Source organism: Podarcis pityusensis (genome assembly GCF_964106645.2).
Source record: "Podarcis pityusensis genome assembly, chromosome: 9".
Classification (NCBI taxonomy): Eukaryota; Metazoa; Chordata; class Lepidosauria; order Squamata; family Lacertidae; genus Podarcis; species Podarcis pityusensis.
Window position 1 is genome coordinate 55,872,936 of NC_138034.1, and position 22,403 is coordinate 55,895,338.

Consider the following 22,403-nt stretch of genomic DNA (forward strand, 5'->3'; position numbering starts at 1 on the left):
ACTGCACATGATCCTAAAACAAAAGATTTAAGTAGATCCAAAGGCCCAGAAACAAAAGCTGTAATTAATATCCCAAGCATATGCAAGGAACCATTGCAGACCTTGAAGCTGAGCAGTGCATGGTTCAGGGAAGAGCAATGTAAGGCACAGGGTGAAAAGACTGGGGTTTTTTCTTGCTCTTTCAAGCTTTCTGTCCAGAGGCTTCAGAACCATTGGCTTGGATCCTAACTTATTGTGTGAGTGGAACAGAATTTATGTTCATGGCGTGGTGCAAGATATAGCATGGCCAGGGGGCTGGGTTGGGAGCTGGGGGTGGAAGAATTCACAGAAATAATCCTTCCCCTTAGCATAGGATATTATTGTAGGCGTAATGGTGCAACCCTATAACAGAAGTACAGTCTTCAATAATGAACTGGGATATTTTGAAATGTTCAAGATGGAATTGTCTAACCTGATCTTTGTTGCCTTTTAGCCTAGCATCCACAATGGGATCCACTAGCACCTAGGAACACGCCCCCCATTCTCTTTAAACATGTAACAAAACATTATTGCTATGACTTTCTTCGTTCAGGCTATGTCCTAATTGTGAGCCATGGTGTATCAAGCTGGAGACATGCAAAATTCACAAAGGTGTGATGTAGAATGAATATTTTATTGGTAGTAACAGAATTACATATGTAACTTCCTCCATGGTGTAACTTTCCAGGTCTGTCTCTTGCACACACACACACACACACAATGTTGGTTGTGCACCATAACATCCTTTGAATTGTCTGTAGCAATTACCGTGAAATTAAAACCCAACCCAACAAAAGTTTAGACACAATTCCAAATCGGCAAGCTGCCTGAAATATATATCAAAAGGATCAGGCAAGGTATGTAGGTGAGATGCTAGGCACTTCACAAGAAATCTTAAACTGAAATCGGAGCCTGCACCTCAGGCTAGCAGCGTTTCATCCACAGGAAAGGAGAGGCCTGTTCTAGTTTTCTCCAGTTCAGATTTCAAAAACAACACAAGTTAGCACTGAGCTGCTTCATTCTGGTGGTAGTGAGGAAAATTATCTCCAAGTGTGGTGGGAATCTATTTTATCTCCCTGTTTGCTTATGGAAGGTTCAGAGGATCACAGAATTGTAGAATTGGATAGGATCCTCAGCATCATCTCGTCCAACTCCCTGCAATGCAGGAATCTTCTGCCCAACATGGGGTTCAAACCCATGACCCTGAGGTCAGGAGTCCGGTGCTCTACTAACTGAGCTATCTCAACTAGATCATGGTTCAAATCCATGATTTATCACATCAAACAATAAATAACAGCAGATGAAAGTTAATCCAGAGCCCCATCTTAGGAGGATGCATGCAGAGATTCACTTAAAAGGGAGGGGGGGTCACGGTGCTTTTTGTTCCTATGTAGGGAGTCTGGCTTTCCTTGTTTTTGCAATTCTCTTGGCAGATATACAGTGGTACCTCAGGTTACAAACTCCACTAACCCACAAGTAGTACCTCGGGTTGAGAACTTTGCCCCAGGATGCGAATGGAAATCGCGCGGTGGCAGCGGGAGGCCCCATTAGCAAAAGCGCACCTCAGGTTAAGAACGGTTCGGGTTTAGAATGGACTTCTGGAACGAATTAAGTTCGTAACCAGAGGTACCACTGTATTTAAAAGAAAATTGCTTATTGTCTGTCTTTCTCCTCCCCACCACCCAAACACTTTGGGGAGGGGGAGTGGCAGTGTTGCTTACTTGTTTACCCCATTCAATCTATTTGGCACCTTATTTTTTTTGCTCACTTTTCTGTTTTTCATGGAACACACTCAGTTTTAGCGCACAGTAGAACTGCTCCGAGAGGAGTTCGTGACATCATATCGAGAGCCAGGGTGGCGTAGAGGTTAATGTGTTGGGATTGGGACCTGGGAGACAGGGGTTCAAATCACCACTGAGCCAGGAAGCTCATTGGGTAACCTCGGGCCGGTTATTGTCTCTCAGTCTAAACTACTTCACAGGCTTGCTGTGAGGGTAAAATGAGGAATTTGTGTATGCCACCTTGAATTCCTTAAGAGAAAATGGGGACGACACATGTAATCATAAAGTAATAGAAACCCAGCTAATTGGCACAGGGCACAGTTAGCTTCTCTCCCCAGACCTTCAGAGGCTGCGCCCAACCTGAGTTCAATCTTAGGAAGAAGACTTCACCATGGCATGTGTAGTTCTATGGGAGCTCCACCAGTCAGATATGTATATTGGGATGCATACATGAATTGGCATCCTACTTCCAGATCAGGCACAGGGGTCCAGTCCAAGCATAAGAGGACAAGTAATCCCCTAGTGCTAGATCTGAAGGTGCTGCAAGCTGCTATGGTCCCTGAGCCTCTCCCCACACCCATGCGTTGCCCAGCTCTGGCAGAGTTGTTTTCTGCTGAAAAAGGAAGAAAACAAACTGAAACCAGAAGTTGAGAAATGCAATAGCTTTTTCCTCGTCTGCATAATGTGAGCCTGACCTGTGTTATCTGGAGTGGGAAGTGTGGTAGGCAGGGACTCCCCCCTTCCCCCAATCCAACAAACATTAGCTGTAATTAAAGGCTCGTTTGCATAATCATCTGGCCAAAGTTTCTCCCCGCGGTGGAGAAAGTGTAGGTCTGTGTGCGCACCTTCCTCATATATGCATGCATGTACATCACTAGAAAGAACTTTGGCCTCCATGACTGAAAGTAATATGGAAAAATCCATAAATTACTTACCTAAAACCAGGTTGGTCACAATGAAGAATATACCACTGTGTTGTTGTTGTTGTTGTTTAAAAAAACTAGCAATTTGTTTGATTTCTTCCAAAAGTAAGCTGACAAACCATGCTACATTTCCAAGAGCAGTTGTCTTGTAATAATTCAGAGTAATGCAGAAGAAAATACGGGAGGACTTTTGGCACTAATGGGAGGACTAGGGCACAGTCAGTTTCACAAACCAACCTATTTACTAGATAAGTAACAAGCAAAACAGAGGGGTTCAATAGAAATCTACTTTCTGTCCACAGTGGGAATATCTGGGAGCAAGTTGGTGGCAGAGGTGAATTTACTTTGCCATTTATTTTCTCATAGGCAATATGTTAGCCAAGGATGCTTCTATCACAGCCTTATTGTCATAAACAGTTTGTATCTAACTAGGTCCAGAAAGCCACTACTAATTGCTAATACTGCTTTGGCATTGGGGCAGTAGATGTTTTCCACAGCATGAACAGAGCATAAAACCTAATATTGTTTGGAACTCAGATCATGACTGACTATATTATATGGTTGTGCATGGAATTAGGAATTAAGTGTGTGTTGAGATGTACAGGGAGATCAGAACAACATGAGTCTCTTTGGGAAAATGATTTTTGAGTGTAGGATAGATGGGACTATTCAAACTTAAATAAGCATATAAGGCACTCCTCTTGTTTCAGACAAATTGGGTTTTTGTTTGTTGTGAGCAGAAGCCTTAGTCGTTGTTGCTTATGTAGGAAAAAATGCCACCTTTCGTCCAATATCAGCCATAAAATGGACTGTGACAGCAATTACATTGTTCTTAGATTTAATTATTTTCAACTGGGCTTATTAACCATTGCCATACTCCTCAAATCAGGTATGCCATAGGCAAGGCTGTCTTCACTTGCGGAAGGACCACAGTAGTAAAAAAAACGACGCTGAAACAAATACAAAATGTCAACAGGATCAAGATAAAACTTCCGTTCCCAGAATTCTTTTGTGGAAGTCACAACAGTTAAGCTAGTTTCAGACACATTTAAATCTGTAGTGTAGATGTGCTTATTTTAAGCAGAGAAAGGGTACATATATGGCTCTTTAAGAATCACATTAACATTTTATTACTGGTTAAATTGAAACTCTGGGGGTGATCATTTTGTTACGGGAGTAAAAACACATGTACAAAGGGACCATTCTTCGTTAAGTTGGACATGGCTTTTGAGACCATACAAAAAATATCATCACATGTCTATCACAGTCTATAAAACTAAGGTAACCTAAAGAGATATCAAAGCTCAAGTCTACTGTAACTATTAGACTGAAAGCACTACCACGTGGGTATCAAGTGGACTTTCCGTCAGTCGTGGCTTAGTTGGGGAGGCTTGCTAGACTTCTTTCTTCTTGAGTATTAATGGGCCCACATTATCTCCTGTCGACTCATTGTGCTTCTTGTGGGAGCCATCACAGACAGGGAACTGAAAAAAAGGCGAGAGAGAAGCAGCTGAATATCTGCACTGATTGTAGGGTGGTAATTATGATTCAGAGAAGCTTTTTGCACAGGAGCCCGGGTCACTCCTAACTAGAACAGAGTCCATTCGGCATAGATAAAATGGGATGGCAACCCACAAGCTTAAGTACAGGGACAGAAAAAGATCCAGGCTGAGGGACAGTAGTCTAGGCCCAATACCCCAAAATGAAACAATGAATGCCTTAAAATGGTCTCTGTACTTGCTCCATCCTTGACACTGGTTATGAACAATCTAATATTGGTATAGCCAGCCAGTTGCTGCAGGCTACACCTCCCATCATCTCTGGCCAAACATCCTGATGCTGATGGGAGGGCACAACGCGGCCTACTCCAGCCACTTGTAGCTCAAGCTCATACAAACCTGGAACTCCTGGATCCTTCTGCACTTTACAGAGATTTGGTTCCCACAAAATCAGGGTGGGTTGGTTGAGGTTTAAAAGCTGCCAGTGTTGGTTGAGGTTTAAAAGCTGCCAGTGTTTATCTCTTTGACATCTGATAGGAGGGCGTTCCACAGGGCGGGCACCACCACCGAGAAGGCCCTCTGCCTGGTTCCCTGTAGCTTTGCTTTTTGCAGTGAGGGAACCGCCAGAAGGCCCTCGGTGCTGGACCTCAATGTCCGGGCAGAACGATGGGGCTGAAGACGCTCCTTCAGGTATATACCAGAAATCACAGTAACCTTGATGCCACATCTCAAAGCAATAAAATGACTCACCGTTTTTGAGCGCCAGCACCTGCAATACACTGCCTTCGTGAGACAAAGGTCCTCAATGTTGATTTCGTTCACTACTTTGGGGTTCTCCTTCTGGATCTTGAGATTGATCAAGCTATCCTTCTGCTGCTTCTTCTTGGGGAGGAATGGGCGAATAGCAAGGTATCCGAGCAGAGCAAGGACACCCAGGAAAGGCAATAACCGCAGCCATTCTGAAACTAAACACATACCACACACATGAATGTTATAGAAGGGTGCTCACCAGCATCAAGTTCCAGCATCAACTGCTATCAACACAGTGCTTTATTATAGAGTGCTTACATTCTAAGAACTTACACATATCATGCAGAAACTGCTGGAAGCAGCCTCTGCATTTTGACTTGACCCCATGGCAGCCACAACACATAGTGTAAGACATTGCTGCATTCTGGTTGCAAGGGCAACAGCAGTAGCATGAAAACTCTTAAGAATGTAAGAAGATCCTGCTGCATCAGATAAATAACCCATCTAATCTAGCATCCTGTTCTCACAGTGGTCAGCCAGATGCCTATGTAAAGCTATAATAGCAACTCTCCATGCGATGTGTTAGGACACTGGTATGTCATAAGGCCATGGTGAGGGTAGATAATTATTTGGAGGCACCTCTGTGTGACATTAGTCAACGTGTTCTCACTCCCTTCATTTCAATGCTGGCAACATTCTACGCCGCCAGCAGTGACAGTATGTGACTGTCCTTGCCTGACTTCCCAAAACTGATGGTTGATATGTTATACTTTCTGTCTTTATGTTTCTGAGTACAATTCAAAGTGTTGGTGCTGACCTTTAAAGCCCTAAACTGCCTCGACCCAGTATACCTGAAGGAGCATCTCCACCCCCATCGTTCAGTCCGGACACTGAGGTCCAGCGCCGAGGGCCTTCTGACGGTTCCCTCACTGCAAGAGGTGAGGTTACAGGGAACCAGGCAGAAGGCCTTTTTGGTAGTGGTGCCCGCCCTGTGGAACGCCCTCCCATCAGATGTCAAGGAAATAAACAACTACATGACTTTTAGAAAACATCTGAAAGCAGCCCTGTTTAGGGAAGTTTTTAATGTTTGATCGTGTTTTTAATATTCTATTGGGAGCCACCCAGAGTGGCTGGGGAAATCCAGCCAGATGGGCAGGGTAATAATAATAACAACAACAACAACAACAACAACAACAACAACAACTGCAATCCCACCAAATCATATTAGACAGTATTGCCTGTCCTCACAATGAGGAATATCCATAGCATCAACACAGGGAAGAGCAGATGAAATTATGAGGTAGTTAAAGTTTGCTTTGGATTAATTATCCATCTCATGGCCAGCTTTCCTTGCCCATTGACTTCTGACTACTATACAGCAGAATTAGTGAAATAATTCAAAGGCACTTAAAAAAAATTAAGCTCACAGGAGCACACTCTTGTCCCCATGCACAAAAAAGGGGATTAAATTGAGGCAGATATAAATGAGTCAGTGTACAATTAAAAACATAGGACACAATTCCCCAGCTTCACTGAAATAAATGGAAGAGGTTCAGCAGGATTTAGGCAAAAGATGCTGATAAAGTATTGGGGCTTATGCGTATTTTTACCTAGACAGCAATAATATTACTATTGTACTTCTTTATAAGAAGCTGCCTTACACAAAGTCAGACCTTTGGTCAGCCGAACTCAGTACTGTTGACACTGACTCCAAATTCTCCAGTGTTTCAAGACAGGAAATTATCCCAGGCATACCTGGAGGTGCTGGGAATTTAACCTGGGGCATTCTCCAATCCAAACATGTGCTCCGTCACTCAGCTATGGCCCACCGAATTATGTCCCTTAGGGTGGATATATTTGCAAAAGGTTGTGTGATCCTGCCGAATCGAGCTCCCCAAGGATTTTCAGCTCTGCAAATTTTCTTGCGTTATACATTTAAAGCGCTATCATGCTCCTTTAAACCAGACAGAGGGCCTTCTCAGTAGTGGCGCCCGCCCTGTGGAACGCCCTCCCTTCAGATGTGAAAGAAATAAGCAGCTATCTTATCTTTAAAAGACATCTGAAGGCAGCCCTCTTTAGGGAAGTTTTTAATATTTAATGCTGTATTGTTTTTAACACTCGATTGGGAGCCGCCCAGAGTGGCTGGGGAAACTCAGCCAGATGGGCGGGGTATAAATAATAAACTATTATAATCATGGCTTCCCCCAGAAGAATTGTGGGAAATGCAGTTTGCTAAGTATGCTGGGAGCTCATAGGAGACACTAGTCCCCTGCCAGTGCCACAATTTTCCAGAGTGGTTTAACAATAAATCCATTTTCACAGGGCACTCTGTGCTGCTTTAAATACATAGTGCAGATGGGAGCCTACTTGAGGGTATGAAATATTCACTTCCTGGGTGGGTGGAACGGGATTCCTTACCTAACTAAATCTTTAATAAGAAAGGCAAGACACAAATGCAAAGCTCTTAGCACTACGCAGGGTAACAACAGGCAGTCCAAATGGCAAGTCAAGCTGACCTGAACAAGGACAGAGACAACCTGCGGTTCCCATAGAAGCGTATTCAAATACAGGAAAATCAGAGTTACACTGAGCCACGAAGCACTGCCTATGAGTGGGGGCAAGCCCGCTTTGACCCAGGTAGGCCTCCGCCTACCCAATACCCAATTTCTTTAGGCCATTTATACAGCATTTAATCTCAGTTGTCCCTATGTCGGTAGATCCCAAGCTTTTTAAGGCCACAGCCCCCACCCCACCCCCGGTTCCGTGAACCCATCCCCGCTTCCCCCTCCCCGATAAAAAGCATTGTTCAGAATAGCAGATTGCATGGCCCACCATGGAATATAAAAAAGTCAGAACACTAATAATTAATGGCAAAACCCAATCAAAACAATTTAGTTCAATTAATTCAACCAAACTGGTGAACTGGATCTGGCCCCTTGCCTTTTTAACACACACAGACAGAGAGAGAGAGAGATTATCCAGCTGCTCCCAGGGAGCAGAACAGCCCAATTTGCAAACCCTACGTTGATCTGATTGTTCACATGCCTAGGAGAGAAAGGAAGACTCCCCTGCCAGCTCAAGGGGTTCCAAACAGCTGCTTTCCTGACTAAGCAATGCTTCTGACAAACTGGAGAGAAGCCATAGAAAACAACTGTCAAGTGCACCAGGGCCTCTGAATGTTACATTCTTTGAACAGGCTACCTGCACCAAGCATGCTTCCCAAGAGCTTATGAAGATGCTACACAGACCAGAAAACCACCAGGCTTTTCATACTGAACTTTGCACGCAGCAGCCGGCCCTAGCATTTTCCTCAGGTGGCAGATTACAGGGAGAGGGCAGCAGGGGTGAAGTGCAAGAAAACAGAGTAGTGTGTGCTACACAGCTTGCCCTGCAGTCCCTGAGCAACTCTAGTATGGTGGAGAACCTTGTCCTGTCACCAGTGGTGAAGTACAGTGGTACCTCTGGATGCGAACGGGATCCGTTCTGGAGCCCCGTTCGCATCCTGAAGCAAACGCAACCTGCGTCTGCGTGTGCACGGGTCGCGATTCGCCGCTTCCGCACATGCGCGGGACGTCATTTTGAGCATCTGTGCATGCACGAGCGGCGAAACCCGAAAATAACGCGTTCCATTACTTCTGGGTTACCGCGGAGCACAACCCAAAAGCGCTCAACCTGAAGCAACTTCAACCTGAGGTATGACTGTAAAATGGTAACTGGAAATTTGTAGACGGCGAGAGAGATTTGTCATTTGCTCCAGGCAGCAAAATGTATTGGGCTAGCCCTGCTCCATGCTTTCCTAATTTTTATTTCAGCCATGGGAAGGACTTGCAAAAGCACACACATTCGCTGACCCACAGCATCTCATATGTGCACAGAAATTAGAAGCACTTCTGATGTATTGAGCTTGAGAATGCAGAATAGTAAGCAGCTAAAGTTAATTCTGCATGGCTATTTATACTATGAAACTTTATCTTTCACACCCATGTTTCCTGTTTATACACCTTTTTTGAAAGATAGCATTTGCACCGATATACCCATATAAAAGAAAACACAGGTGACAATTTTTACATGAGCAAATTCGCTCAGGCAGCAACCCTGGACACACATACCTGAAAAGGTGCAATTGAACTAAATGAGGCTTACTTCAGAGTAAGCATGCATAGGACTGCACTGTAGGGTACATAAGATGACTACAAAGCTCAAACTTAGTATGTATTTGCCTGGTACAAAGATACATATTGACCCATTTCATCTTACTTTGCCTTTCAACAAAATCCCCCTTTAAACTGCCTTTAGACCAAAATGGGGGAGGAAAAAATAAAAGGATCTTGCTTTGTTTTATAGTGAAAGACAAAAACAGAAAGGGTAATGTGATATAGCAGAAAGGAAATGGTAGGGTTTGGTGTTGTATTTAAAAAAAATAAAAATAAAAATCCTGGATAGCTGAACAGCAGAGTCAAACATGGAGACAAACTTTTTTCAACTTCACTTTATAACATACAACTTGCTCTTGAAATGCGGCGCGAGAGCATAAATCATCACGAAAGTTTTGCCTAATGACAGATTTATTTGCTTGCTACTCTTTTATTGGCCTCTGTATTGAAAGACTTGCCTCAATGCATTCTGCCTTGTAATATAACAAAAATAATTTTTAAAAGAATACTAGGGCAAGTCCAGCTAAGTCCCCCTCCCCAAATAAAATGACGAGTGTGGGGGAATCTGATGGCCTCCAGATGTCATGGGAGATCCAACCAGTATTTCCAAGGGCCAAAGAAGATTGCAATTCTGCTCCAGCAACATGAGGGTAGATGGGGAGGAGACACAGCTTTCTCTTCTCTGCCTTAAATGTTTCCCTTCCAATACTCCTGTATCAAGGAGAAAACAAAAACCCTGAGTTTCCTCACAGGAAGATGTAGCAGTTTATGGTCAGCAACACTATGCCAGACATTTTGAAAGTCCATTGTGGACCCCACTTGTAATACATCCGTACCTTGGAAGTCGAACAGAATCCGAAGCATTCCAAAACGTTCGAAAACCAAATTGCAGCTTCTGATTGGCTGCAGGAAGCTCCTGCAGCCAATCAGAAGCCGTAGAACCCCATCAGACATTTGGGTTCCAAAAGAACGTCCACAAACTGGAACACTCACTTCTGGGTTTGCAGCATTCGGGAGCCAAAATGTCAAAGTTCCAAGGCGTTCGGGATCCAAGATACACCTGTACATTCTAAGAATGAGGTGTGCTTTGTTCTGGGCCGAGCTGCACTTCCTGGAACAGGTTTGTAGTCTTGGGATGTTCTGGATTCAAACCTGTCACTGGAGTCCCTAGACCAGGGTTTCTAAACAGTCTCTAGCTGTTTTTGGACTACAGTTTCCATCATTCCTGACCACTGGGCCTGCTAGCTTGGGGAGTTCCTATGGCATCTCCCAGCCAGGCACTGAGCAAGGCAATACCTGCATCAAATCACATGCCCTGTTCGACCCTAAAAACTGCAGAACAGGGAATAACTTAGTTGCCCTGAACATATCATGTCCTATGTAATTTTCTCCTCCTTGGTTAAATAGCCTAAGAGAGGCTAGATAAAGCAGGCAGCTGGACTGGGGAGACCCCCTTTGATCCTAGCCAGGCTGCATTGTTAGCTCAGGCTCTGGGTTAACAAGGGATTCAGATTTTTACCTTGGGCCACTGCAAACATTAACCATCCTGATTGCTTTGTGGTAATAAGCAGGCTCTTGGAACATGAACAAATCTGAGCGAAAAAGGTAAAGAAATAGGTATCTCTGAAAACTGCTTTTTTGCAGAAAAAAGTGAAATAAAAAATTGGCATCTAGAGCACAGCTATTAACCGGGCAGATGAGAGCATTCCATTTCCATCCCTGCACAGCATCATATACCCCCCCGCCCCCCCAAAAAACAAAACAGGACAATTGGAAACTAGTTAAGTGATCAGAATTTCATGTCGACAACACCTGCACAGAATGATAATGGATGCAATCAGACAAAGACGGACTCCAAGGAAAGATCAGAACTGAGCCACAAGGCATTTAAGTGGGAAGACTGTCGAACAATGGTTAGCGTGGAAACTTCCAAGTTAAGAGCACATTAATAAAATGGAGAGGATACAGCAAACAAAGGGCACCATTATCTAGCAACTGTATAGTTGCAGACTAGTACTTTCTGGCTAGGTTCACAGAAGCAAATGAGCATTATGTGCCTAGGACAGACTTAGAAAGCAATCCAATATGCACGTCCAGGTTTTATGCAGATTCAAAAGCTACTGCCTGAACTCTGAGGCTGGTGCCGAGTACTATCTTACAAAGCACTTCATTGCAACAATCCGATGGACCTGGTGACGTTGCTACAAAATGATATGCACTTTGCAACCTCCCAAAATAGGATGGCAGGGAATGATGAAACATTATATTTCATCTTGCTACAGGTAGGTAGCCGTGCTGATCTGCTGTAGTCGAAACAAAATAAAATAAATAAAACAAAATAAAATAATAATAAAATTCCTTCCAGTAGCACCTTAGAGACCAACTAGGTTAGTTATTTGTATGAGCTTTCATGTGCATGCCAAGAAAAAAATTAAGAGGATCTTACACATATACATCCCACATGCTTTTAATAGGCCTATGAAAACTGCAATGATGGTACCCTACCAAAGGTACCTGACTATGTTTTTGGGGATTACCAGTGGACCCCCATCACGTAATTTCGTTACCAAGTTTTGCTTGGCTGGCTAGCATGGGAGTCAGAGACCGAATATTGAATTAGCAGTGCAATCCTACATCTCTCTATTTGGTCAAAAGTAAGTCCCATATAGGCTATAGTAAGTGCAATATAGGATTATAGCCTCAGCCAGAGTGGTCCAACATGCATCCTGAGGGCCGCATATGGCCCTCAATGCCTTTTTTGGTGACCCTTGGCAACATTTGACACTTTGGCCCCTTCAGCCCTTACCCTGTTAAGCCTAGTTAGCAAGGTGCTGCGCTTTGGGAAGGAAGCGTGAAGGCTCTGACAGGGCCCTAGAGTCCTCTATCCTCTTTCCCAAAGCCTAGTTAGTGCTTTTCCAGCTATGGGAAGAAAGTAGGTCTCTAGGACCCTGGCCAGAGCCTCCCACCTCCTTCCCAAACCCCAGCAACTCACTTATCTGGCTCTCTCCCCCATGACAAGGCAGTGTGCAGCCCACAGGTTCCATGTCAAAGTACTCTTGCAGCCCACTTGGTATGAAAAGTTGGACCATGAACCTTTTGCCTGGCCTAGCAAGTCAATTAGCAACTTAAGGCAAATACAGACAAGAAAGTGGAAGGACTGTGGTTTTAATGCTCTGTCTGCAAAGTGTCAGAACTTTGCACAACATCTTCACAGGGAGTCAGATCTAAGTTTTCCTGACTCCAGTCGCAGACACACTGCAGAGAACAGATAAACTCTCTAGCTGTAATGCCACCAGTTTAATCAATTATACTGGCCTTAAAAAGCACAGTCATCATGAGGCTGAAGTGTATGTTACAGCAGAATTACTGGGGATAACAGGAACTGAAAGAAGGAAGACATCTCAACTGGAATGCAATGCAATGCTGAATTACTGGCAAATTCTTTACTTAGTGCTGCTTCACCAATTTTGTGAAATATTTAGGGGAAATTATTATCTCTTGGGGATGTCTGAAAGTTCCTTCTGTTGAAACCGAGCACCAATTTCCAAGGGTTAAAAAAGAAAAAAATGTACTATGGAACCGGATCATGATTAAAACTGAGATTCTCATGCAAAGAGAACCCAAGTTTGTGCCGCATAATTTCTCTGATACGTTGCTGTGTAAGCCTCATGAGACATGATGTGAGCCACGGGGAAAGCACTCACCTGTGAAAGGGCACCGTGTGCCTGCTGTCCTGTTTAAACATGCTTTTCCTATATGGAGGGCTACACTCGTGCAACGTTAGTATGCCAATGGCGTATCTAATGAAATGCAGAAACGAAATGCCGCTTGAATATGACCAGCACATATAATAGGCATATTTAAAAAGAGATGTAAGCCACACAGAACTCTTACATTTACCTGTAAGTGCATCCAGTTGGATCACAGGCCACAAAAGCTTATGCCATGATAAACGTGTTGTTCTTTAAAAGTGCCACAAGACTCTTTGATGGATTCTGCTGCAAGTGACTCATGTGGGTACCGCCTTGGAAATTGCTTTTCCTGCAGCTCACATCATCTCTAAATCAAGCTATGGTCATGGTAGGGCAGTCTTGTATTTTCAAACTACTGTACTTCTGCTCCAGTCAATCTCCGCATCACCATGTTCAACCCAACAATCCTTAAGGCAGGGACATCTCTGGACAAAGCATGGAGTTACTATTCACTGTCTTGCTCTACTGAGATGAGGATTGAGGGACAGCTATCGAGCTATTGCTCTTGGAAAAGAGAGTGAAACTGGAATAATTTGGAGCCAAAGCACATAGTTACGCTGACCACAGGGGCACTGGCAATAATGAGTTATGAGAAGTGTGATTAGAGGCACCTCAATATAGTTAACTGAGACTAGGCATTCTGATTGTATTACGCCATTAGCTGCAATGGCTGCCAGTCTGCATGTGGGCCCAATTTAAAGTGCTCATCTTGACCTTTAAATCCCTTAAAGCAGGCATGTCAAACAGGTAGATCGTGACCTACTGGTAGATCACTGGACGTCTGTGGTAGATCAGTGGTAAATCACTGGCTCCCCCCAAAGAAGTTCAGCAACTTTGGCTCCCCTAAAAAAAGTTCAACATTTTTGCCCTGCGCCCCCCAAAAATGTGGCTTTCCTCCTCCCTAAAAGAAGTTCAACAGCTTTGACCTCAACCCCCCAAAAGGGGGTAGATCATTGCCAGTTTTTAACTCTATGAGTAGATCACAATTTCTTGGGAGTTGGCCACCCCTGCCTTAAAGCTTTGCCTGAAAGATCACCTACTTTCAAGTTGACCTGCCCGAACCTTATGAGATTCTGTCCCATGCGTTCCTGCAAACTGAAGTGAAGAGAGTGTCCATTAGGAAGAGGGTCTTCTCTGTGGGAGATTTGCAGTCAAACCTAACAATGCTAGTTAGCATTTGAAGGGGTTAAGGACCACTGAGTTCTAAATTAGTAGAGTGGGCTCAGTGATGTCACATCCGCTCTTCTCCAAAGAGGAAGCAGGGCTTGTTTCCTGTTCCTTACTCTCTCACACACTGCATGGGATGGAGGCAGATGTGCCTTAACTTAGCTCTCTGTAGCTGCCTTGTTGTTGTTATCTAAGAGCATTTACTTGCAGTTTATCATTGCTACTGTCGCTGTCCCCATAGCCAACAGGGTCATCTCACTATGCTGGCACCCTAGCTGCAAGCACTCTAGCTGGGTTGGTTCTTCAGCAGGCCAGGCATCCCAGTCAGTGACAGGCCCTGTTGCTTGTAACTGAGCTTCAGCAGATATCCAAGGAGGCCAACCAAGAACTGAATGGTGCTCAGAAACAGCCAGACTGGTGTACAGTGGTACCTCTAGTTACAAACTTAATTCGTTCCTGAGGTCCGTTCTTAACCTGAAACTGTTCTTAACTAGAGGTGTGCTTTTGCTAATGGAGCCTCTTGCTGCCACTGTGCTCCTGGCACACAATTTCCGTTCTCATCCTGGGGCAAAGTTCTCAACTCGAGGTAACTCTTCCAGGTTAGTGGAGTTTGTAACCTGAGGCGTTTGTAACTCGAGGTACCACTGTAGTGGCTAGAGTGCTGGACTAGGACCTGGGAGACCAGGGTTCAAATCCTCATTTGGTCATGAAGCTCACTGGGTGACCTTTGGCCAGTCACAACCTCTCAAGCTAACCTACCTCACAGGGCTGTAATGAGAATAAAATGGAGAGGAGGAGGAAAATCATGTACACCACACCATGAAAGTTGGGGTAGAAATGTAGTAGAAACGTAGTAGTAGCAATAACAATACAGTGGACGCTTGGGTTGTGAATGTGATCCATGCGGGATGCGCATTCGCAACCCACAGCGGTGCGTCTGCACACGCGCAGGTTGCGACTCAGCGCTTCTGCGCATGTGCGACCGCCAAAACCCAGAAGTAACCCGTTCTGGTACTTCTGGGTTTCAGCAGGTGCGTAACCCAAAAAACGCAACCTGAAGTGGCTGTAACCCGAGGTATGACTGTAATTAGTAGCAGTTGTAGTAGATAGAGAGGAACAAATGGAGCAATACAGAAAAAATGATGGCTCTGACGATGCTCCACTGAATTTGCAAATTCATTCATATGATACCGGACAGCTTACAACAAAAAATTGAAAACGGAAGATCTAATAATGGTTTTAAAATGACAAAAGTAAAAAAAAGGGCAGTCAGAATCTCCACACACAACAAGTACATGGTGTTTTACGAAGAAGAGGCAATGTAAAAGTCCCTCAAGCGTTCCAAACTGACGAATGATACAGAGGAGTGACTCTGTAGCTCAAGTCAGGATGGGCATACAAAACAACATTCCCTGTTTACTCAAGGCCTTCCACCCACCCTGCAGCCTTTGAGTTGTGCCCAGCCCGATGAACTGGTTTTAACCCCATTAGCCATGTACAGCCTCTACAGCTGCTCTATTCATGCAACCTGAAGCCTATTTATTTTCCAGAACCTTTAGATTTATTAGCTAGTTCAACCTGCAAATTGTTCATAGCCGGAGGGGAGATGTAAAAACATCGGAGATAACAGGGAAACTGCTGTACGTCGACTTAGAAAAATTCCTCTGACTTACAAAGGCTCCAACTTTGTGGGGAGGTTTTAGTGAGCAAAATAAGAGGATTAAAAAATATATATCACGCAATTTTAGGTGGCCAAATTCACATTTCTGTGGTTGCATCTGTAAAATAGGTTTGGGGAGCCAGGTGTAGGGATTAGCTTCTCTGGTGACAAGGAGCAGATGTAGCAACAGAGAGAGGATAAGGCATTTGCTCTCCTCTCCAAAGGGAGAAATACAGTAACAACTTTCACTGGGGTGATTGTCTGAAATTGTTGCAAGCTCTAAGCACCTGCTGGATCAGGCCAATGGCCCATCTAGTCCAGTATCCTGTTCTCACAGTGGCCAAACAGATGTCTGTGGGAAGGTTGCAGGAAGGACCTGAGCGCAACAGCACTCTCCCCACTTCTGATTCCCAGAAACTGGCGTTCAGAGGCATACAACAAAACACCACCACCACAAACTGGCTTATAAGTATAAAACCAAATTTACTAGAATAATAGCTAGAATAGAGATAGACTTGTAACTATTTAAACAACAAACATACTAAGGTGCCATGTGCAAGACAAAGCCTGGAGATACTGTAAACATGGATAAATGTACACCTGTATCTTAACAAGTTACATGTGCAGTAAACATTATACAGACTGGATAAATGAACCGTTCAACAAGTAGCGTAAGTCCAATCACAGAACGGCAACCCCGTGCCACCACAATGGCAAAGGTAGCATATTTTCTTTATCCTGAGCAAACCGTTTTGTATGACTGGCTTTTCGGACTGATGAAGCATGTAGCGAAACCTGTAATATATCCAGAGAACAGGTCTCCTTTTGCCCACTTGCGTTATTCTCACCAGGGTGGTGGCTTTGATTTGCCTTCCCGTGATTGATCTATCCATACGGCTTTGTGTTTCCAACTCAAGACCCATTGAAGAACATCTCATCCAGTTCAATCTTTGAAAAACATTTTCATATTCTCCAGTGTGCTAGCCTTGCCATTGTGGCGGCACAGGGTTGCCATTCTGTGATTGGACTTACGCTACTTGTTGAACGGTTCATTTATCCAGTCTGTATAACGTTTACTGCACATGTAACTTGTTAAGATACAGTTGTAGATTTATCTCCTCCATGTTTACAGTATCTCCAGGCTTTGTCTTGCACATGGCACCTTAGTATGTTTGTTGTTTGAATGGTTACAAGTCTATCTCTATTCTAGCTATTATTCTAGTAAATTTGGTTTTATACTTATAAGCCAGTTTGTGGTGGTGTTGTTTTGTTGCATTATTATTATATTCACCACATTTGATACTTTGTGTATGTACTATACTGTTCAGAGGCATACTCTATCTCCTCTTCTCAAAGCACAGGCCTCTGAAGGTGAGAGACAAGAGAGAAAGCACTGTCACATGACATTGAAAGCTTGCCCTATACTGAACCATGTGCAGAGGAGGGTGACTAAGATGATTAAGGGTCTGGAAACCCAGACTTAGGAGGAACCGTTGAGGAAGCTGGGCATGTTTAGCCTGGAGAAGAGGAGACAGGGAGGAGATATAATAGCCATCTCCAAACATTTGAAGGAAGGGCTGTCACGCGGAAGACTTGTTTCTGCTGCTCCTGAGGGTAGGACCCGAACCAGTGGATTCAAACTAAAAGAAAGGCAATTCCGACTAAACATGAGGAATAACTTTCTGATGGCAAGAGCTCTTTAACAGTGGAACAGACTACCTCGGAAGGTGGTGAACTCTCTCTCATTGGAGGTACTTAAACAAAGTTGGGATGGCCATCTGTCAGACACTGTTTAGCTGTGAATCCTGCATTGCAGGGAGAGGGACTAGGTGACGCTCATGTGCCCATTCCAACTCCACAATTCTAAACAAACCATTGATCTCTTGGTTCCGCAACTGGATATTGCAGCTCCACAATCTGGCTGGTAGCAGTGCTCCAAAGCTGATGAGGCCTTCCGAAGTCTGCTTTCTGAAATCCTTCACTAGAGAAGTCACACACGAAGCTTACACTCTACTACTAAGTTATCTCTACCACTAAGTGATGACCCTTACAGATGGGCCGATTAAAACTATAATTTTATCCTCTTCCAGAGGAGCAGTCATGTTAAGCTTTTGTAGTGAGAACGACAGAGTCCTCTGGCACACCAGCAGATTTATTGTGGCATAAGTTTTCACGGACTATTGTGTTATTTATTTATCTAGACAATTTATAAACCGCTTGTTCAAAAATAAAGTTATCCAAGTGGTGTAGAAGTCCAATGATAAAACATGAGTAAAATACACAGACCATGTTAAAAACAAATATAATTTTTAAACATCCTTTTAAAAACACACAAAATATAAACTTAATAAAATGCTTTAAACAAATGTAACTAAATCATGTGTCTGGATTAGGCTTGCCAAAACAGAAGTTTTCAGTATGTGTTAAAAACAGTATAGTGAAGGTGCCTGCCTTCTAATATCACTAAGCAGGGAGTTCCAGAGTACAGGTGCTGCCACACTAATACTCCTTGCATACTATAGGCCACTTCATCCAATAAAGCTTATGCCACAATGAAGTTGTCAGGCATTAAGGTGTTGGCTCTGCTGTTACAAGCCAACTCCATTAGGCCTCCTCTGCCGTCAACTGTCATCTGGGGCACAGCCATTAGATTTCCTCAGTAGGAGAGATAGGAAGCAGAGCTCATTTCATCAGCTTTGCTGGAGCCCCAACTCCATCAGGCACCTATTGCCCCTGGACATTAAGAGGACAACTGTTTAGAAATTGGTGCCTGAGTTTTTCTATTTTCCTCTTCCCTCCCTGTCCCTTTTCCCTTGCGTGTTGTTGTTCTCAGATTATAAGTCTGCAGGTAGGGATTGTCTTGTTTTGGCTGAAGAACAGGGTACTAATACTCTAAATAATAATCATGTGAAGCAACTGTACTGCATATTAATTTAGAAATATTCCTACATGCATACATAACTGCTTTCATGTTTTCAGCTACTCAGATTTGTTGCGTTAAGACACACATGTTGGAAAAAGTTTTTAAAAAACACCCACTGATTTTTTTTACCACCATGACTAGGAACACAAAAGGATAATGTGTTTCAAGGAGTTACTGTTTTGAATTAAACAATATTGTATGTACACAATAAGGGCATTTTCATACAGAATATAATATGACACATATGTACTGCACAGTCCTAAACGGAGTTAAGTGAGCCTAGGCCCACCGAAAGAATTTGGCTTTGGTGCGCCTAACTTTGCACAGATTGCAGCCTTACTTCGGAGCAAGTTCCATTGGCCAGAACTTTTATGTAAACAGACCTCTCTCTCTCTCTCTCTCTCTCTCTCTCTCTCTCTCTCTGTGTGTGTATGTGCATACCCTGTATCACTATATTAAGTAAACTAACATGAATTAGAGACAGGTCTCCTCTTCTGGGGAGTTTTCTATTCCTCCTGACCACCATTCAAACATGCATACAAACAGCAGAGAGTGAAAGAACCCACCCCTTAAGTCAAAAAGCCTCTGAAGTCCTAAAGGAGAGCAAAAGGCGGGACAGGGACTATAGGACCAGCCCAAGACATTTTGCTGCCTGAGGGGAAGGCAAGATGGCCGTGCAATTTGATGCACAAAAGCCCACCAGAATGGAAGCGGAATCTTCAACATTCTCTGCATTGGAGAGCAGCCAGCAAACTCCTCTATCCTACAACACCTCACCACCACAACCACCAATTCCCTCAAAAGCACTTGCTGTCTGAGGCAAGTAACACCACTCTAGCTCAGGGCCAGACCATTTTGGCACCTGAGGTGAACCCCAAAATGGTGCAAGAGAAGGAAGAGCTACACCAGGAGCAAGCGGGGAAGGAAGATTAACATTGGAATCTGCTGTCCCTGTGGATCCTGTCATCTGAGGTGGTTGCCTTTCCTGGCCTCAGAACTACAGAATCGCAGAGCTGGAAGGGACCCCGAGGGTCATCTAGTCCAACCCCCTGCAATGCAAGAATCTCAACATGGCATGGGTGGGCAAGCCTTGCTCTTGCCTCAGGAAAGGGCCGGTCTTGGAAAGCATGATTTGAAAAAAGGGAACTGAAGAGCCTATAGGGGACTAGGGCGCATTTGAGGCAGGACGATCAGAGGGGAAGGATGAATGGGGGGAAAGGCGCACGTGCAGTTAACAGCGCAGTCCTACCGAACTTAACGCGGAAGTAAGCTCCATTATGCTCAGTGGGGCTTACTCCCAGGTAAGCCTGCAAGGGACTGCGCTTTAAAAGAAAGGCTTATTCTGAAGCATTGAGATCTGCAGTTGGGAGAAAGTTGAAACCAAAACACACGCCTGCGCGGGGAGCGGGGGATTACGAGTTTTGCAGCGCGATCCAGAACGCGTCTACTCAGAAGTAAGTCCCGGGGCGTTTGGCGGGGCTCAGTTCCTAGCCTTTCCCTTTCCACCTTCCAGGGGAAAATATTGAAGTCAACTCGAGTGTTTCGTTCCTACGCCTCCACCGCCCGCTTCCCAGGAAGATGAGCAAAGACTCGCACGGAAGTTCGACGAGCAGAAGGCGCAGATCCCGACCCTCCGGCTCTCCCCACCGCCGCCCCCCTATCCTACCCAAGATCCCTGCCCCCCGAACCTGTCAGCCTGAGGAAGCCGCCGACGCTCTCGGGCAGCGGGAGGCGCTTCAGGTAGGCGGGCAGCTGCACTTTAATGATGCGAGCCAAGCTGTCCAACACCATGGCGCTGCAGGGCTGGGGCGGCGCGCGGTGCGCCGTCGAGGGCGAGCGAGCGAAGGAGAGGCGGGCTGCGCTGGGGCCGCTGCTGGGCTACCTGCCGCTCCCGCGGTTAACTTTGCATGCCCGCCTCGACTTTGCCCTCCTGCTGCTCCTCCTCCTCCGGCTGCTGCCGTCGCAAGTGGCCCCCTTCTCGCCGACGGAGCATGCGCGCACGCGGCCGTGCCGGCGACGAACCCAGCGCGGACCGGAAAAAGAGGGAGCGGGGAGAAGGAGGAGGAGATGGAGGGGGCTGGCTTGAGCCGGGTCTCTCCGGCGGCCTCGCTGCCCTGGAGGGGGCGGTGCGCTGGGCAGGCGCGCGGAGCCAGGGCGGAGCAGACGGGGCTGCCTCTCCGGCACCGCCTTGCAATACGATGCAAGCCCTGAATCCCGGAGGCGGAGGGGGATTCAATATTTGTTATGCAAGGGGTTGGGGCGTTGAAGGAAAAAGCCCCGCCCGGATCTGAAGAGGTTAGGGACGCCCTTGTCCGACGTTGCTGGTGCGCGGGCGGACGCATGATTAGACTCTCCCACCGGGTGTCCAGAACTTCGAAACTGCAAATCGGTGACCTGGGAATACAAGCTGTAGCTTTTCAACACCAGGCGACCCTCCCCACGACACATGGGCGTAGCCAAAGGGGGGCAGGGAGGGGCAGCTGCCCCCCCAATCAATAAAAATACATAGCAAATTGAGGTTCGCTTCCCCCCGTAACAAAAGGCCTGCACCACCCCCCCCCCCACAACAAAAATCCTGGCTATGCCCGCGTTTCAAATAGTTTTAGCCCCCGTTTAAACAGAATCATAGCGCCGTGGAGTTGGAAGGGACAAAATAAATGGTGTTGCCAGTGTGACAATCCGTGGAAGCTGGTCCATTGGGGGCAAAGTGTTGGACTAGGACCTGGGAGGGCAGGGTTTGAAACCCCACTCAGCCAACTGCGAAGGTCACAGGTTGACCTTGGGTAAGTCAGAATCTCTCCGACTAGCCTACCTCACAGGGTTGTTGTATGGATGAAATGGGGAAGAGGCGAGCCATGTCCTTCAGCTTGAGATTCTTGGAAGGTAAAGGTGGTATGTGATGATGATGATGATGATCTATTGCTGTATTGTATTGCTGAAGGAGTGCCTCCACCCCCATCGTTCAGCCCCGTCACTGAGATCCAGCACCGAGGGCCTTCTGGCGGTTCCCTCATTGCGAGAAGTGAGGTTACAGGGAACCAGACAGAGGGCCTTCTCGGTAGTGGCGCCCGTCCTGTGGAACGCCCTCCCTTCAGATGTGAAGGAAATAAGCAGCTATCTTCTCTTTAAAAGACATCTGAAGGCAGCCCTGTTTAGGGAAGTTTTTAATATTTAATGCTGTGTTGTTTTTAACACTTGATTGGAAGCCACCCAGAGTGGCTGGGGAAACTCAGCCAGATGAGCGGGGTACAAATAATAAATTATTATTGTTATTGTTATTGTTATTGTTACTGTTATTAACACTCAATTGGAAGCCGTCCAGAGTGGCTCAGCCAGATGGGCAGGGTATAAATAAATTATTATTATTATTATTATTATTATTATTATTATATCAGCTATGCTCTACCTCCTACAGTTGGAGGCAGACATGCCGCTAGATACCAGTTGCTGGAAACCACAGGAGGGAAGAGTGCTCTTGTGTTCAAATCCTGCACTGTGTGCACAGGTTGCTGAACTACATGGACCGCTGGCCTGATCCAGCAGGCTCTTCTTGTGTTCTTAACCTCATTCTGCCTTCAGCTATCCAGCCCACACCAGCCTGCCTTTGTTCTTACAAGCAGTCTTGGTGGCGGCTGCACTGCCTGTCAGCTTCCTCCTCTTCTTTTTCAGTGTTGCCTTTGTAGAACTCAGCAGGGAAGAGGAGGAAGACAAAACTGGAATTTGTTGGCTGTGTGTGTCATTCTTGTGGGATATTGCAGCCAAAGATGCTAGTTAGT

General features: G+C 45.3%; 1 protein-coding gene across 1 annotated transcript; it reads right to left on the bottom strand.

Annotated features, from left to right (window-relative positions):
• Positions 1 to 633: 633 nt before the first annotated feature.
• CISD2 (CDGSH iron sulfur domain 2) lies at positions 634 to 20,618 on the bottom strand. The gene is made up of 3 exons (XM_081020436.1): positions 20,316 to 20,618; positions 4,972 to 5,186; positions 634 to 4,206 (listed from the first exon to the last, which is right to left on the bottom strand). The coding sequence occupies exons 1-3, from the start codon at positions 20,416 to 20,418 to the stop codon at positions 4,117 to 4,119; spliced, it is 408 nt and encodes a 135-aa protein (XP_080876562.1). The 5' UTR covers positions 20,419 to 20,618; the 3' UTR covers positions 634 to 4,116.
• Between the last annotated feature and the right edge of the window lie 1,785 nt (positions 20,619 to 22,403).

Coding starts and splice junctions, on each gene's coding strand:
- CISD2 (XM_081020436.1), bottom strand. CDS start 20,418: ATGGTGTTGGACAGCTTGGCTCGCATCATTAAAGTGCAGCTGCCCGCC. Junction 5,187..20,315: donor CGGCTTCCTCAGGCTGACAG/GTTCGGGGGGCA, acceptor GTATGTGTTTAG/TTTCAGAATGGCTGCGGTTA. Junction 4,207..4,971: donor GGTGCTGGCGCTCAAAAACG/GTGAGTCATTTT, acceptor CCTTTTTTTCAG/TTCCCTGTCTGTGATGGCTC.